Source organism: Peromyscus maniculatus, chromosome 20 (genome assembly GCF_049852395.1).
Source record: "Peromyscus maniculatus bairdii isolate BWxNUB_F1_BW_parent chromosome 20, HU_Pman_BW_mat_3.1, whole genome shotgun sequence".
NCBI lineage: Eukaryota > Metazoa > Chordata > Mammalia > Rodentia > Cricetidae > Peromyscus > Peromyscus maniculatus.
This window is the reverse complement of record NC_134871.1, coordinates 51171183-51187112: the sequence shown is the minus strand read 5'-3', so window position 1 is coordinate 51187112 and position 15930 is coordinate 51171183. Positions and strand designations below refer to the sequence as shown.

The window sequence follows — 15930 nt, the reverse complement described above, 5'->3', positions numbered from 1 at the left end:
ATAAAAGTTTAGGCTGGTACCATCCACGCTGCATATTAATCCTCTGTCTCAAAGATTTTAAAAGAGACAAAGAAACTTTCCCGTGTAACCTTGGATCTTCCTTGGGCACAGAGGGTCAGGGTTGCAGTCTGGATCACATTATAAAGCATGACCCTTTACCTTCCTGGACAGGCCACACCCGAAAAGGGCACAGAATCCAGAGTGGCACATGATAAAAGCAAGAGGCCCAGGCAGCCCCACAGGAAGGGCTATGAGCAGGCAGGCTGCAAGAAAACTGGCAGGGACTCCTAGGGTGACTCCTAGGACCACTTGTACAGAGCACAGCTTGTCCCTGCTCACCAGGTGCTGCTGAACTGGGTCAGCTGGGCCTCCATGTGTACACAGGGACACTGCCCCTCACCCCGCGGAATGTCTGCCCCAGGCACGGGCAGCCGGGGCCAGCTCTGTCCCAGGAGTGCTGGGCAGCCCTGGCCCCCTGAGTCCATGTGGTAGGCGGGGAGCAGCAGGAGCAACACCTGGGGGACAAGAGTCAACGTGCACACACGTGTTTTCTAGAACAAAGGCTAAAGGAAGCAAGTTTCTCTCTCGTTTTATTTTGAAGGACAAAAAATGTTATTAAAACATCTACATTATTATCAAGATACTAGACCTTATGATATTTAATATTAAAGTGTGGTATTCTTAAATTTTAATACAGACATTTTAAAAGGACCATTAGATTGATTACTGCCCAGCTGAGAAATGCAGCATCCACTCCCACTGCCCTGACTCCATGTCTTCTGAGCTGTCTCCGAGGCACCGATTCAACTCTGAGCCTTCCATTAAATATAATCATCATTTAAAACGTTTTGTTGTCTCCCACCCCAGGTCATCCCTGTCTCTTTTCTCCTCGCGGGGTGGGTGGGGGGACCCAGGTGTAGAATGCAGGGGAGCCCAGATCTCAAGGACCCCTGGGCAGATGAACAACAGGAAAACTCTGGACTTATCCTTCTCTGGTGGGAAACAAACACTAATCATGTCCTTTTCCTGAGCACACTGGTACTCCCCTCTAGACATGGATGTGTGGGAAACTAGCAGCCAGAGCAGGGCCAGGTGTGGGCCATCTTGCCCCTTCTGCCCAAATCATCTCTGAGCCATGGCTCCAGTCTCAGTCTCCTAAATAGCCAGATGACCTCATCAGTATCCCAAAACTCACAAGGATGTCTGCATTTTCCCCCCTGAATTCTTTATCTTTAGCCCTCACTAGAAGAGATCCCTTGGATACCACACACATATATAATATTATATAGAGCGATATATTTAATACCTGTGTATATATGCATCACAGGGGCGACATATATACACACTAGAAACGAGGCTGGTGACGACAGACTGCAACACCACAGGTCGGGAGAACAAGTATCATCATCAACATTCACGGCCACGGCCCTCACCTTGCATGTGGTCACACCTCCCCTCCAGCCACACGGCCAGCACCCAAACTCTGCAGTGCCGGCCAGCTGAGGGCACGGAAAGGGGGCAGGGGAGAGGAAAAGGTGCATGCCATGGTTATTGGAGAAGGCTGGGCAGTGGCACCATGAGGAATGGGTCCTTTATGCCCCAGGTGCCCATCATCACACCACTGAGTTACCCGCAACCCTGGCTGCGGGGAACATAGGAGTGTTCACTCCATCCCGCTCCTCGCTAGCCTTAGTCTCTGGTTCCTTCTGGGGGCGCCCCACTTCTTATGCCAATGGTGTGGAGCATTCTGGAATGTTTTGGGGGGAGCCAGGGGAGGCTGTGTCTACTCATGGGGAGCGGGATGAAGGGGTGTACACACACTTTAGACGGTAAGAGACCTTGGTAGGTGGGGGCGTGGGCTGGGGGTCAGCTAGGGTCCCAGGCAGCTGGCAGGGTTAGGCATAGGGTGGGGCTGGGATAGACAGGCATAACAGTATATTTGGGTCTTTTGGAGAAGACTATAGTAGGTCCCCAGGAAAGAGAGGCTATGTCCCATAGTGGCCCATGGATCCCAGGTCACCTCCCTGCTCTCAACATCCCCCCCCCGACCCTCCCCATGCTTTGGACCTTGTGCAGAACCTGAGCTCACGGTGCCTGTATTCTCCCACCACTCCTGGAAATGTAACTTCTGCTGCTCATCCAACAAAATCCCCACAGGATGCCGACAAGACCAGCTCTGGCCTCAGCAGCCTTCCCCTAATTCCCAGGTCATGCTGCATGCGGCTGAGGAGCCCAGAGGCTCCAGCTGCTAATAGGTGGGGTCTTTTGACCAATGTTTACATCCCAGATCTGCACCAAACCGAGGGCTGGAGACCCTGGGCAAACCACTCTTCCTGCTAGACCTCAGTTTTCCTTTCTGTAAAATAGGGTTTGGGCTGCGTCTACACGAGTGGCTCACAAAGATGGCTGGGCATAGGATGGTTGTTAGAGCACCTAGACCCCTTGGTCTAGCCTCAGATATCATCTACCTTCGCCCTTGCCCCTTTCACAGAGCAGGAAAACTGAGGCCCCAGGTGGTAAGTGACCAGTACAGTGTCTCCATCTCACAACTGTATTTGAAGCTAACCAGCGCTGCCCGCCGCCCTCTGCTGTGTCCTGATCTGGCCCCCAGGGAAGGGGAGAAGGGGAAGGTAGGAAGGGAACAGGACCCTCCTGCTGCAGATTCAAGTGGGGACCCTAGGCTCCCCAGCCCTTTAGGAGCAGATGGAAGTTAAAGCTGTAGGCTGAAGCTGGAGAGGTCAGCCAGGCCCCTCCCGCTCCAACCAGGAAAACTCAACTTGGGGAGGGGCTGCCCCCATTTTGACAGGACAAGGACCCTTGGGTACACACACCTGGGGTGTTGGGGATGGAAAGGATGGACAGGGACCCAGGGGACTGGAGGCTGCCGGATGGGGTGGTCCCCTGCCCTCAACTAACCTGCCCTGGCCATTCTGTCAGGCTTTCTGTCCCCAGCCCACCCCCGACCCCAGAACTCTGCCCACAGTTGAGACCTGGCCCTACTCCCCAGTGGTGGTGGTAGCAGTTGCAGCAGTGGGGGCCCCTGGGGTGGCAGCAGTGGGGTCCCCATCCTCTTGCAGCAGGAAGTTGTATTTGCCGAAGTCGTCATCCCGCGGACACAGAAGCATGTCCTTGCGGGCCTTGGCCAGCTTCTGCTTCAGCACCTCGCGTCGGTCCAGCCACTCATTGAGTTCCTCTTGTCCGTGGGCACAGCGGCATTTGTCCCCGTCGGGGCAGGCCTTGCCCTTCTGGAGCCTGTGAGGGGCAGAAGTCTCACTGCCTGAGCTCTACGCCTTCCCGCCTGGGGCCGCTCGACCTTCCTAAGACGTGCCGCTCCCCAGACAGCTCTGGTCCCAGCTCCTCAGGGAACCCCCGACCCAGGAGCACCCTCTAGGACCTGACCCCTGCTGCGAAGGAGGGGGAGAGAGGTCTGAGCCCACCCCGCCACCCTGTACTCATATCCAAGGTACAACAAGGCAAGGGCACGCAGCTGGCCACATCACCCCTGCCCTCAGGCCCACCTTCTTCCTACCTTCCCCCCCACCCCCATGCTGCCCCATCACGCTGCCCTCCCTCAGCACCTGTCACAGAGCCGGAACTCGCCCATAGGGAAGCGGAAGGCCCAGCCACTGGCATCGCTGTCGGAGGTGAAGACCTTCTCCTTGTGCTTCTCGGATTGGATGTGCTGTTGCCACTGCTTCTTGCTGTTGCTGTTCTTACCGCAGAGCCAGCAGTGGTAGCCCATCTGGGGGCACAGTCATGGGAGCACCGTTTTGTGGGTGCCACCTTCCGCAGCTCTGCCCCCCACTCAGCCCCTCCAGGCTGGCCCTCCCACCTGGCCCTGGCCCAGCATGTGGGCAGCAGGGCTTACCATGATGTCGGCATAGTCCGTGGGCATCTGGATCTGCTTCTCCCCTTCCCGAGAGCTGAGGGGCGTCCCTTCTCCTGGCTTGCCCGGGTTGTGTTTCTTCAGCCACATGTCATAGGTCTGTTGCATGTCCAGGACTGGGAGGGGACAGAGCGCCTGGTGAGGGGGCTTCCCCGTCCACTCTCCCCATGATCCCTTCTGGACTTGGGAGGCACAGACATCTTAGGCCTGCTGCCGGGCCTGAGACTAGTCACTCACAGGAAGCCCAGAGTCGGGCAGGGCCTGCTGAGTCTGGGGAAGACCCCAGCAGGCATTCAGGAGGTGTTGGAAATGAGGCGATGAAGGACAAGTCTGTCACTTACTCTTGTTCTCCTTCATGAAGGTCCACATGTCCCTCTCCTCAGGGCTGTGTGCGAAGGAACAGTTCCCCACATACTGGCACTTGCGGCCGTTCTGGGCATGGATGCAGAGCTGTGGGCGGGCAAAGGAAAGCCTGCTGAGTCCCACAAGGCCACATCATCGGCCAGTTAGAGCCTCCCAAGGCCGACAACTTCATGTACTGCCCACCCCTCAAGTGCTCACATCGTATTGCTGTGGAAAGTTTCGAATGGATGGCAGTGGCCTCACCGACACCCATTTCCTCTTGGCTTTGGACATCACCAGAAGGACCCGCCTCTCCTTGGTCCAGCTGTAGGTCAAAGATGAGAGTCATTGGGGAGAATCAGAGAGGAAGCCTTAGCGTTAGGAGACCTTCTTTCCTTTCTCAGGGCCCTGGTCTCCCAAGTCTTGGCCTCCTCCCCCACGGTGCGCTAGGAGTCGCCCATCTTGCCCCGTGCCTGCTCACCAATGCCGGGCCTTGGCACTGCAATACTTGAGGTCCTTGTCTGGCTCCACCACCTGCCCGTTCCTCCAGCACTGACCACACACAAACTTCATCTGCAAGTCAAAGGTGCTGGGCCCGTGTGTCCTTGGGGCACCCTATTGGAAGACCGGAGAGTGGGTTGATGACGCCAGAGCCACCAGGCCTTAGGGCTCTGGGAGCCTAAGACCACCACGTCTTAAATCAGCTGGTCAACTGCCCGGTTCTGATGACAGACAGGGCCCTCTGAGTTCTGAGTAGAGGAACCTGATGCGGTAGGGATCCCGAGCCAGGGTCTCTTTCTGCCCTCCCCAGCTGGCCTTTACTGAGCTTTACTTTTTAGAAGCCTGTTTTATGCAACTACTGCATAGAATAGCTTCTCCCTTTAAAGATTTATTTTAAATTTATTTATTTATTTTTAGACAGGGTCTCACTATGTATCACTGGCTGTTCTGGAACTTGCTGTGGAGACCAAACTGGAGTTGAACTCACAGAGATCCCTCAGCTTGTTTCATGAGTGTTGGGATTCAAGGCACATGCTCTATCATCCCAGCCCTATTTTTTTTTTTTTTTTTTCCAAGACAGGGTTTCTCTGTGTAGCCCTGGCTGTCCTGGAACTCACTCTGTAGACCAGGCTGACTTCAAACTCACAGAGATCCACTTGCCTCTGCCTCCTGAGTGCTGGGATTAAAGGTGTGCGCCACCACATCTGGCTTCCCAGCCTATTTTATTTTGAAATTAAGTATATATATATATATGGGTTTGTGCACGTGTGTGGGTGTGTGCCCTTGCAGGCCAGAGGCATTGATTAGATTCCCCCGGAACTAGAATTACAGGTAGTGTGAGCTGTTGACATGGGGGCTGGGAACCAAACTCAGGCCCTTTGCAAGAGCAGTGTGTTCTCTTAATCACGATAGCTCCTTAACATGTGGTCAAAACCCATCCAGGGTCAGAGAACTGAACTCGGGAGCTCTGGAAAATTTGGCAATACTGAAACCTATCATAAACCAGAATACACAACCACCAGAAATTAATTCAACATCAAACGTGCAAGGAATTTGGGGTGTGTCTGTCAGCACACTCTCTTGTTCCGTCATGCCCCCTTACCAAACCCTTGAATCTGAGTACCTGATAGGAACAAGCTGCACCGTGCATGGTGTCTCAGCCTGCAGCACCCAGCACACTGCCCGACCTCGGTGCGGATTCCAGACTACTACATGTCATGAACCGCAGTGTTCTTACCGTACATACAAACTTCCCGCTCTTTAGGAAAATAATGGTCCACAGAAAACAAAGGCTTTTAATCTTTTCCTACTGTCCTCTCTCAGCATCGAAGCACTAAACTCCTGTGTCTTTGAGATACATTGTTACAGTGTCTGATTTTTAAAAGTTGCTGTTGGGGCTCCAGAGAGGTTCTGTGGTTGAGAGTACCTGTTCTCAGAGAAGATCTTCCCCGCACCCACATGGTGGCGTACAACCATCCACAACTTTAGTTCTCCCCTTCTGACCTTTGTGGGCAACAGGCATGCATGTGGTGTACAATACATACATCTGTGCAGGCAAAACACTCACACACAATTAACATAAATCTTTTTTCTTTTCATTGCCAGGCATGGTGGCCTATCCCAGCACTGGGGCAGTAGAGGCAGATGGATTTCTGTGAGTTTGAGGCTGCGCTGGCTAGTTTTATGTCAACTTGACACAAGCTGTCATCATCTGAGAGGAGGGAACTTCAACTGAGGAAATGTCTCTGTAAGATTGGGTTGTAGGGGCCTGGAGAAATGGCTTAGAGGTTAAGAGCACCGACTGCTCTTCCAGAGGTCGTGAGTTCAATTCCCAGCAACCACAACCATCTGTAATAAGGTCTGGTGCCCTCTTCTGGTCATACATAATAAATAAATAAATCTTTGTAGGTAAACCCTGGAGGGCATTTTCTTAACTAGTGATTGATGGGGGATGGCCTAGCCCATTGTGGGTGGTACCATCTTTGGGCTGGTGGCCCTGGGTTCTATAATAAAGCAGACTAAGCAAGCTATGATGAACAAGCTAGTAATCAGCAGTCCTCCATGGCCTCTGCATCAGCTCCTGCCTCCAGGTCCCTGTCCTTCTTGGGTTCCTGCCTTGGCTTTCCCCAGTGGACGGTGACTCAGGATATATAAGCCAAATAAGCCCTTTCCTCTCCAAGTTGCTTTTGGTTGTGGTGTTTCATCATAGCATTGAGAGAGAGGGGGGGGGAGGGAGGGAGGGAGGGAGGGAGAGAGAGAGAGAGAGAGAGAGAGAGAGAGAGAGAGAGAGAGAGAGAGAGAGATTTGAAACTATTGCTGTGGAGTTGCTCACTTGAGCTTCATTTTTTTAAAGGCATGGGCGTGTGTGCACGTGTGCGTGTCTTTGGGAGTTTATGTATGTCATGTGCCTGTAATGCAGGTGCCCTTGGAGGTCAGAGACCATTAGATAGCCTGGAACTGTTGTTACAGACAACTGTGAGCTGCCTGAGTGAGTACTGGGAACCAAACCTGGGTCGTCTGCAAAAGCAGCAGACGCTCTATTTTGTTGTTGTTGTTACCACAGGGTTTCTCTGTGTGCTGTCCCGGAATGCACTCTGTAGCCCAGGCTGGCCTCGAACTCAGACATTCACCTGGCATTGCCTCCCAAGTGCTGGGATTAAAGGTGTGCGCCACCACCACCCAGCTATCAGCAAGCACTCTTTTCTTTTCTTTTTTTCTTTTTTTTTTTTTTTGGGTTTTTCAAGACAGGGTTTCTCTGTGTAGCTTTGCGCCTTTCCTGGAACTCACTTGGTAGCCCAGGCTGGCCTTGAACTCACAGAGATCCGCCTGGCTCTGCCTCCCAAGTGCTGGGATTAAAGGCGTGCGCCACCACCACCTGGCTCTTTTTTTTTTTTTTTAATTAATTTATTTATTTATTATGTATGCAGAAGAGGGCACCAGATCTCGTTACAGATGGTTGTGAGCCACCATGTGGTTGCTGGGACTTGAACTCAGGACCTCTGGAAGAGCAGTCGGTGCTCTTAACCACTGAGCCATCTCTCCAGCACTCAGCAAGCACTCTTAACGAGCTGAATCATTTGAGTTTCCAGCTCTCATTTGAGATTTTTTTTTTAATTATTGAATAAATTTTGGTGTGGGTTAGTATTGAATTTCCAACAATTCGGACATGGTTCTAAACAGACTCCTGCCATTGTGTACTACATATTTATGCACAGTGATGTTCTCATCATTGACAACTACAAAAACCAAATATTGATCAGTTCCAAGAAGTGCTGTCTCCACATTCTGTAGTTCCAACTCTTCAGCCAATACTTAGGTCTTTATGTAAATTAAACAAGCATGTCCATCTCATTAATATTTTCTTTTCTTTTTTTTTGGGGGGGGGGTTGAGACAGGGTTTCTCTGTGTAGCTTTTGGAGCCTGTCCTGGAACTCACTCTGTAGATCAGGCTGGCCTCGAACTCACAGAGATTCACCTGCCTCTGCCTCCCAGGTGCTGGGATTAAAGGCGTGCGCCACCACTGCCTGGCTTAATATTTTCTTTCAATTTAATAAACAATAAAATTATATAAATACCAAAAAAATCATTTTAAAACACATTTCTTTATGACCTAGCATTAGTAAATGTTTAATTTATAGCCAGGTATGGTAGCTTATGCTGGTAATCCTATCATTTAGGAAGCAGGAGGATTACGACAAGTTAAGAGACTTTGAGTAGGTTACAAAGTCAGTCCCAGGAAATACTGGGCTACACATAGTGAGACTCTTTCTTAAACAACAAAAGTTTGATTTATATGCCCGTCTTGTAGACCCACATATCTGTGCTGCATAAAAACTACTCATGGGAAAACAAGCCAAAAAGAGGAAGTGACCGAACCTGTCACATGCTGTCCTCTACCTGGAATGCCCTTCCTCTGGGTTTCATGCAACTTATCCTAAAAATTGTCTTTCAAAATTCAGCTCAAGTGCTGGAGGGATAGCTCAGTACGTAACAGTGTTCACCGCATAAGCATGGAGACCGCAGTTTGGTTCCCAGCACCTCAGTAAAATCCAGGTGGGGTCCGGCATGTGCCTGTAACCCCAGCTCTGAGTGGTGCAGAGACAGGATGTAGCTGGGGACTAGGCTAGCCAAAAAGTGGAAGCCCTAGGGTCAGCAAGAGACTTTGCTGCCTGAAGGGTAAGGCAGTGATAGAGGATGCCTGGTCCCTCCTTTGGCCTGTCCACACTGGTGTGCTCCCCTGCACATACATGTGTGTATCACCACACACTCAGCTCAGGCTGCAGGGGGCCCTCCTGCAGCTTTCCTATGACAAAGCTGCCACTCTCCATGGCTCAAGTACCTTGTCTGACCAACCAGTTTTGAGTGCTCGGTCTGTAGAGAGCAGGAGTTCAGAGGTGGGAAGTTGGCCTTGGGCAGCAGGACAGACAGTCTTGGATTCAGGACCCTCTTCCAGGGCAGTGTCCAGCTAGTCTCTGAGGCTCCTTTCCCACAATTCTTCCTGACCTTTTGCCCTAGCCTTTACTCTGTAGGCAAGAGCTGCTCTTCTGTGCCCAGGACAGAGTGGGGAATGAGAGGTAGCCTTGGCTAACTTGTTCCAGCTGTCTTCTGTCCCTTCTGTTGCTAGACTCCCCATCTGTCCAGGGGCAGCCCTTCATTTCTCCAGACTAGCAGGTGGATATGTCTCTTGCTGGTTCCCTCAGGCACTGCCCAGGGCAGGGAACATTTACATCTGACCGAGCAGAGGCAGCTCAGAGCAAATCCTCACCTCCTAAGTAAGTGCTTCTGTGCTTCTTCAGGGGATGGCATGGTAAGCCAGAGGCACTGGGCCCAAGTACCTGCCCTGGTGGCCCCCTGCCTTTACTCCTAGATGGCAAGCAGGCAAGAGCTCATGCCTGGGCCAGCTGAGTTGGACACGGGTGTCTGGTTCCTGAGCTAGGCCTGGGGGTGTCCTGAATAGGCAGGGTGGAGTCTTGGCAGTAGGGGAGGGGTGAAGCACCATCAGCCAGAGAGGCACACACCTTGACCCTGGGTGGCCCTGGAAGGACTGACCACTGGTCAGGAGAAGAGGATGAGGAAGAACGGAGGGGACCAGGACTCGGGGCTGTCTTTAGAAGACTACCCACAAGGACCCACCTGAGCCCATCACAGTGTCCCTGCTGGGCTCCTGGCCAGGAGCAAAAAGAACGAGAGAGATGCAGGGAGTCAGAAGAGAAAGAAAAACGGGCAGTCGGGTATAATCTCCACACTTGAGAGGCTGAGGCAATGGGGTCCTGAGTTCAAGGCCAGCTCTGACTGTACCAAGATCCATCTCAAAGAAATAAAAAATAAGAGACAGAGGCAGTGAGAGAGAGAGAGAGAGAAATAGAGAGAGGGAGGGAGAGAGAGAGAAAGAAGAGAGGAGACAGAGGTGGGGAGAGGAAGGAGACTAGCAGGGTTCTAAGGAGAATGAGCAGCTGGGGAGGGAAGTCATGAGCTGGAGGGAGTTTAGGGTAGGGAGGAGGTGAGAAGGGTTAATATGCTAGCATGGACTTTGAAATGTGCAGCAGGTCCTTGTGATACTGAAGGAGCCGGGAGCCCAGCATGCGCTTTGCTATGCTGATAGGTGCCGCAGGTAGCCATATGTCCCTTCTGCCAGAGGTAAGGGAACGACTCCTTTTGGTGGAGGGGACCAGTTTCATAAGTTCCTGAGGAGTGCTGGCTTTTGTCTAACCACCAGAAATCCTATAGTCCAGGGTGAGCTCATTTCTGGAGAGAGACAGAGACAGAGAGACAGAGACAGAGAGAAAGGAGGAGGAGGAGAAGAGAGGAGGAGGGGGGGGCGTGATACAAAGGCTAGAAAGGGAAGACCCAGGGAGCAGGGAGCCCTAACGGCTCCTCCCCTCAGCTTGGATCCCCCCTCTACCCCCACTCAGCCTGGCCCCATAAGGAGTTCAGAAGCCCAGGTTTCCTTCAAGTTGACAACAGACTGGTCTGGCCTAGGGGACAGGATCATCCCTCATGAGTGAGCCACAGGCCCATCCCTCAGCATGCTGAGAATGGGGCCAGCTCCTGTAAGCCTCACAGCCATGCAGGAGATGGCGGGCAGGGCCTTATGATGAAGAATCCAAGGGGGGTTGGATGGTGGGAATGGTATGGGTGGGGTCCTGTGTCCGAGGCTCACACAGTCGGACCACAGTGAAGACCAGGAGAGAAGCAACACCACCATCCGTGGGTACCAACCACCCTGAGCTGACACAGACATTCACACGGACTCAAGGCATCTCCAAGAGGCTTTTTTGAGGAGCAGGGGGTCAGGTTAGATAGTCTATCACACAGCCCAAGCTAACCTCAAACTCACTAAGTAGCCGAGGCTGGCCTTCAATTCCTAATTCTCCTGCCTCACCTTCCAAGTGCTGGGGTGATAGGCATGTGCCACCATGCCCTATTGATCCAGGAAGTTGTAACTAATTACATAGAGAAAAAGATAATTTTGTAGGTGCAGGAATCTTCACAGCAGGGGAACCTTAGTCAGACTCTCACAGTTATCACCACTAATGGGATAGCTTGAGATGACATGTCTGCTGATGTGTAAGCTGAGCCCATGGCCTGAGGAAACAGGCGCCCCACCCCACAGGAAGGATTATCTGTAAAACCAGAGGTTTTGAACATGTCCGTCATGAAGACAAAGACCCATGAAGGAGGCATTCTAAATTAAAGGACATGAAAAAGATGCCAATGGAACAGGGTGTCACCTAAAATTTAGGGACAGAATCTGAATGGCAGTGTTCTTTCTATTAATTTTCTGGTGTTATATGGGTACTGTGGCTATAAAAAGGTACCCTCATTACAATTTTTTAAAATTATGTATACAATGTTCTGTCTGCATGTGTGCCTACATGCCAGAAGAGGGCACCAGATTTTATTACAGATGGTTGTGAACCACCATGTAGTTGCTGGGAATTGAACTCAGGACCTCTGGAAGAACAGCCAGTGCTCTTAACCTCTGAGCCATCTCTCCAGCTCCCTACAATTTTTAAAAAAAAAATAATTTAATTTTATTTTATGTGCATTGGTGTGAGGATGTCAGATCTCCTAGAACTGGAGTTACAGACAGTTTGTGAGCGGCCATGTGGGCACTGGGAATTGAACCTGGGTCCTCTGGAAGAGCAGCCAGTGCTCTTAACCTCTGAGCCATCTCTTCAGCCCTCTACAATTTTTTTTAAAAGTTATTATTTTATGTGTATGGGTGTTTTGCCTCTGTGTGTGTGTGTGTGTGTGTGTGTGTGTGTGTGTGTGTGTGTGTGTTGCCCACAGGGGCCAGAAGAGGGTATTAGATTCCAGGGCACTAGAGTTAGAGATATTGTGAGTCACTATGTGGGTGCTGGGAATCAAACGTGGCTTTCTGGAAGAGCAGCAAGTTCTCTTAACTGCCGAGTCATCTCTCCAGCCCCAAAATACCTTTTTAAAGTGGTCAGAGGTAAGAGGATAACTATCTGCACTTATTCCCAGATGTTCAAAACAGAAACCCCCCCAGAAACAATGTGCATATTTATGAATATAAATGTGTATGTTTATGAAAATACATACCTGCACATAGGAAAATCACATACACACACACACACACACACACACTGATAACAAAGCAAGCAGTAACACGTGAACTCTGCGAATACAGAAAAGAGCACAACTTGCTAGGTCACACATCACAGGAAAAGGAAACGGACAACTCCCGTGGTGCCCACCCTTAACCCCATGCCAGTCCCAGGGCCTTACCAAGCTGCCGCAGGCCTTCCCTGCATGGGCTTCCATCTGTTGCCAGTATTTCTTGGATTCCTGAACGATGTCTTCGTGGGTCATGCCTGTGGAGGGTGGAAGAAAACACACGGCTTGGCAAAGGGTGAGACACAGCACTCTGGGGATGCTGGGACGAGGCCCAAGCAGAGGAGTCCCACCCAGCCAGCCCCGCCACATAAGACTCAGGACCCCGGGAAAAAGCTCATCTTCTCTGGGCCTGTTTGTTCATCTGTATCATAGGAAGAAAGTTCCCTGACTCCCAAGCCAGGGTCCCATTCCCAGATCCAGCTGCTCAGCTCTTCCTGAAGCCTCTGCCTTTCTCACCGGGGGCTCAAGCAAAATCCTGCTTGGCAGCCCCAAGGCCACTGGTCTCTAGGGCTCGCCAAAGCACAAGGTACATGGCTCTTCACTGCCAACCCGCAAAAGGCAAATGTCCCAGCATGATGGCCCCAAAGTACCAATCAGATCCTTACTTGCCTTCCAGGCCCAGCTGATGCCTTCCTGAAGCCTCCCTCCCCGGCCTGCAGCCCCTCCAGTCATCTGCCTCATCATTCTGCGGCCACTCTCCATTCCCTGCTTACCCGGGGCCACATGCCACACTTGACATCACCTTCTTACTGGTAACCCCCAAACGCAAATCCACACCCCACGTGTCCTTTGGACTTACAGCCTGCCACATCTGGCTGCCCACTCAATATCCCTCCTTGAGGTCCAAGAAGACCGTTTGGAACCTACACCCCACACAGAACCCTGATATTAGCGCCCCAAAACGTGCTCCTCCTACACACCCCCTCTTCTCAGAATACGAAACCCTAGTCTACTAGGTACCATAATGGCAGCACTGACCTTGATATAACCTTCTGCTTGTAACTTCGCATCTGGCCCGTCAACAAATCTTGCTGGCTCCACCTCAAAGTACACCCAGAATCCGACCCCTCCTGGCACCTCCACCCCCACCCCCTGGTGTGAGGTACATCCTCCCTGGCGTCTCCACGTCTCCACCGACGCCCTAGGTCCTCTATTCTCCACCAAGCAGCTAGCGTGGCTTAGAAACAAACCACTGGTCAGACCCTGAAACTCCATTTCACCTAAAACCCCTCCTGGCCTTGCACAGCAAATTTAGAGTAATGCCAGCTGGGCGGTGGTGGCGCACGCCTTTAATCCCAGCACTCGGGAGGCAGAGCTAGGCGGATCTCTGTGAGTTCGAGGCCAGCCTGGACTACCAAGTGAGCTCCAGGAAAGACGCAAAGCTACACAGAGAAACCCTGTCTCGAAAAACCAAAAAAAAAAAAAAAAAAAAAAAAAAAAATAATAATAATAATAATAATAATAAATTAGAGTAATGCCAACTGCAGTCCCATGTCATATTAATGATGGGCTTTTTGGAGATGCGCAGTACTTTGAACTGTAAACAGGATGAGGCTGCACCAGCATCACAGGCCAGGGTTTTAAAAGCAATCATCTTACTACATTTATTTCTTTGGTGTGTATGTGGTGCAGGCAGGTGTGTGGGCATCAGAGGACACCTTGCAGGAGTTGGTTTTCTCTTTCTACCATGTGGGTCCGGGGATTGCACTCAGGTCATACTTGGTGGCATACATCTTATCCTGTGAGTCATCTCTTGGCTACACAGTCAGCATTTTTAATTTTGTTTTTTTTTTTTAATTTCAACTAGGAATACACCCTAACAATTATGATATAGTATAGCAAATCCACGAACTAGGAACAGTGTTGTTCATTCATTATAATTCATTGCACTCTTCATCCCCATTATAACATTGTGGGGCCACTGTCCTTTGGCCCACCATTGACTAAAATATCAATGCAGCATGTGACCATATTCCTATTTATGGCCAAGAGATTCTCACACACTGGGAGCCTTGTGTCTTAACTCTATCCCACCTCCATTCACTGCTTTACCTCCTGAGATAACCTTCTGCCTCAAGTCCTTTGCTACCTGGAGCATTCCCTGCCCTTCCCTAGACAGGCCGGTTCTCACCGCCTCACTGGAAACACTTTTCTCCATCCCTCTCCCATTGCTCGGCTTCCACACATCAATGGTCCACAACTCAAGTCAAAACACTTGACTCTGCTGGGCGTCGGTGGCGCATACCTTTAATCCCAGCATTCAAGAGGCAGAGGCAGGCGGATCTCTGAGTTCAAGGCCAGCCTGGTCTACAGAGTGAGTTCCAGGACAGCCAGGGCTACACAGAGAAATCCTGTCATGGGGAAAAAAAAAAAAAAAAGACAAAACAAAGAAAACACAGCAACCAAAACCCAAAAAACACTACTGACTCCGGAGAAGACTTAGAGTCTAAGTGGATACTGACTGTCTGTGTACAGTATCTATCTGCTCCGTCATGGTACCAAATAATGCTAACAAAAGTATTATAACAGGGGCTGGAGAGATAGCTCAGAGGTTAAGAGCACTGACTGCTCTTCCAGAGGTCCTGAGTTCAATTCCCAGCACCCACATGGTGGCTCACAACCATCTGTAATGAGACCTGGCGCCCTCTTCTGTGTACATAATAAATAAATAAATCTTTAAAAAAAAAAAGTATTATAACAGGCAGTAGAGAAGAATATGCATCCTAGGTGTGATGGAACCTAGGATTTGGTTCTCGCTTGTACACTGCCTGTCTGGCTCCATGTCAGTCCTCAGGAGTGAGGGCTTTGATTAGTGCATGGCTGGGTACCCTGACCCAGAGAGGGTGTAAAGCAGTTAGACTGATGGATATGTGAACATCTGAAAATCCACTTGCTGGACCAACAGAAGGAGGCTCAGGCAGAGATGCCATATTGGCCATTCCCCGGGCAGCAGGCGGAGTTGCTGGAGCAGGGTTAGGGTTCAAGGTCTGAGTCTACCAGGCTCCGAGCCTCACTCACTCTTTTTCCATCTCTATCTTGGCATGTTCCCAGGCAGGGTCCGGATAGGGAGAGACCCCGCAGCAAGCACCCTGTGAGCAGAGTTCTGCCTCCCCTGTAACATCCAGGGTTCCTAGCTCCTCCAGGAAGCCCTCAGGAACCACCTGCTTCTGAATTCCCCTGAGGTCCTGACCACTGGCCACCAGGCCCCGGCCTGTTCGGTCCCAGCCAATTCCAAGCCTGGTGCTTCGCCTGCTCTGCCTGTCCCTCACCTGAGTACTGCTGCAGCAGCCAGACCTTGAGCTCAATGAAGCTGTGGGCGAAGTGGCAGCTGTCCTCTCGGAGGCAGCCGTAGCGCACCTCATGGCGGCACACGTCGAACTGGAAGTGCTCCTGGAACTGACGGATCTTGGAGTACTTGAGAGAGGTGGAACGGACGATGTGCACCAGGCACCTGGTGGGCATACGGGACGCGCGTGACGCCGACTGTGGTCCCCAACACCCTCTGCCCTCCATCCTTGCAGTGGGGCTACCCCTCCAGTGCCAAGCAAATCTGGGGGGAG

At 51.3% G+C, this 15930-nt stretch overlaps 1 protein-coding gene across 2 annotated transcripts in view; it reads right to left on the bottom strand.

Moving 5' to 3' along the window:
• Nucleotides 1–573: 573 nt before the first annotated feature.
• The window catches only part of Zc3h7b (zinc finger CCCH-type containing 7B), a 59889-nt gene continuing 44532 nt past the window's right edge, over nt 574–15930 (bottom strand). For both annotated transcript variants that reach the window (XM_076556398.1, XM_076556397.1), the window contains exons 16-23: nt 15640–15821; nt 12482–12567; nt 4710–4843; nt 4448–4553; nt 4228–4336; nt 3869–4002; nt 3579–3742; nt 574–3252 (exon numbers count right to left, since the gene is read on the bottom strand). In XM_076556398.1, the coding sequence (XP_076412513.1) occupies nt 2997–3252; nt 3579–3742; nt 3869–4002; nt 4228–4336; nt 4448–4553; nt 4710–4843; nt 12482–12567; nt 15640–15821 (1171 nt within the window). In that variant the 3' untranslated portion in view covers nt 574–2996. The remainder of the gene's footprint in view (nt 3253–3578; nt 3743–3868; nt 4003–4227; nt 4337–4447; nt 4554–4709; nt 4844–12481; nt 12568–15639; nt 15822–15930) is intronic.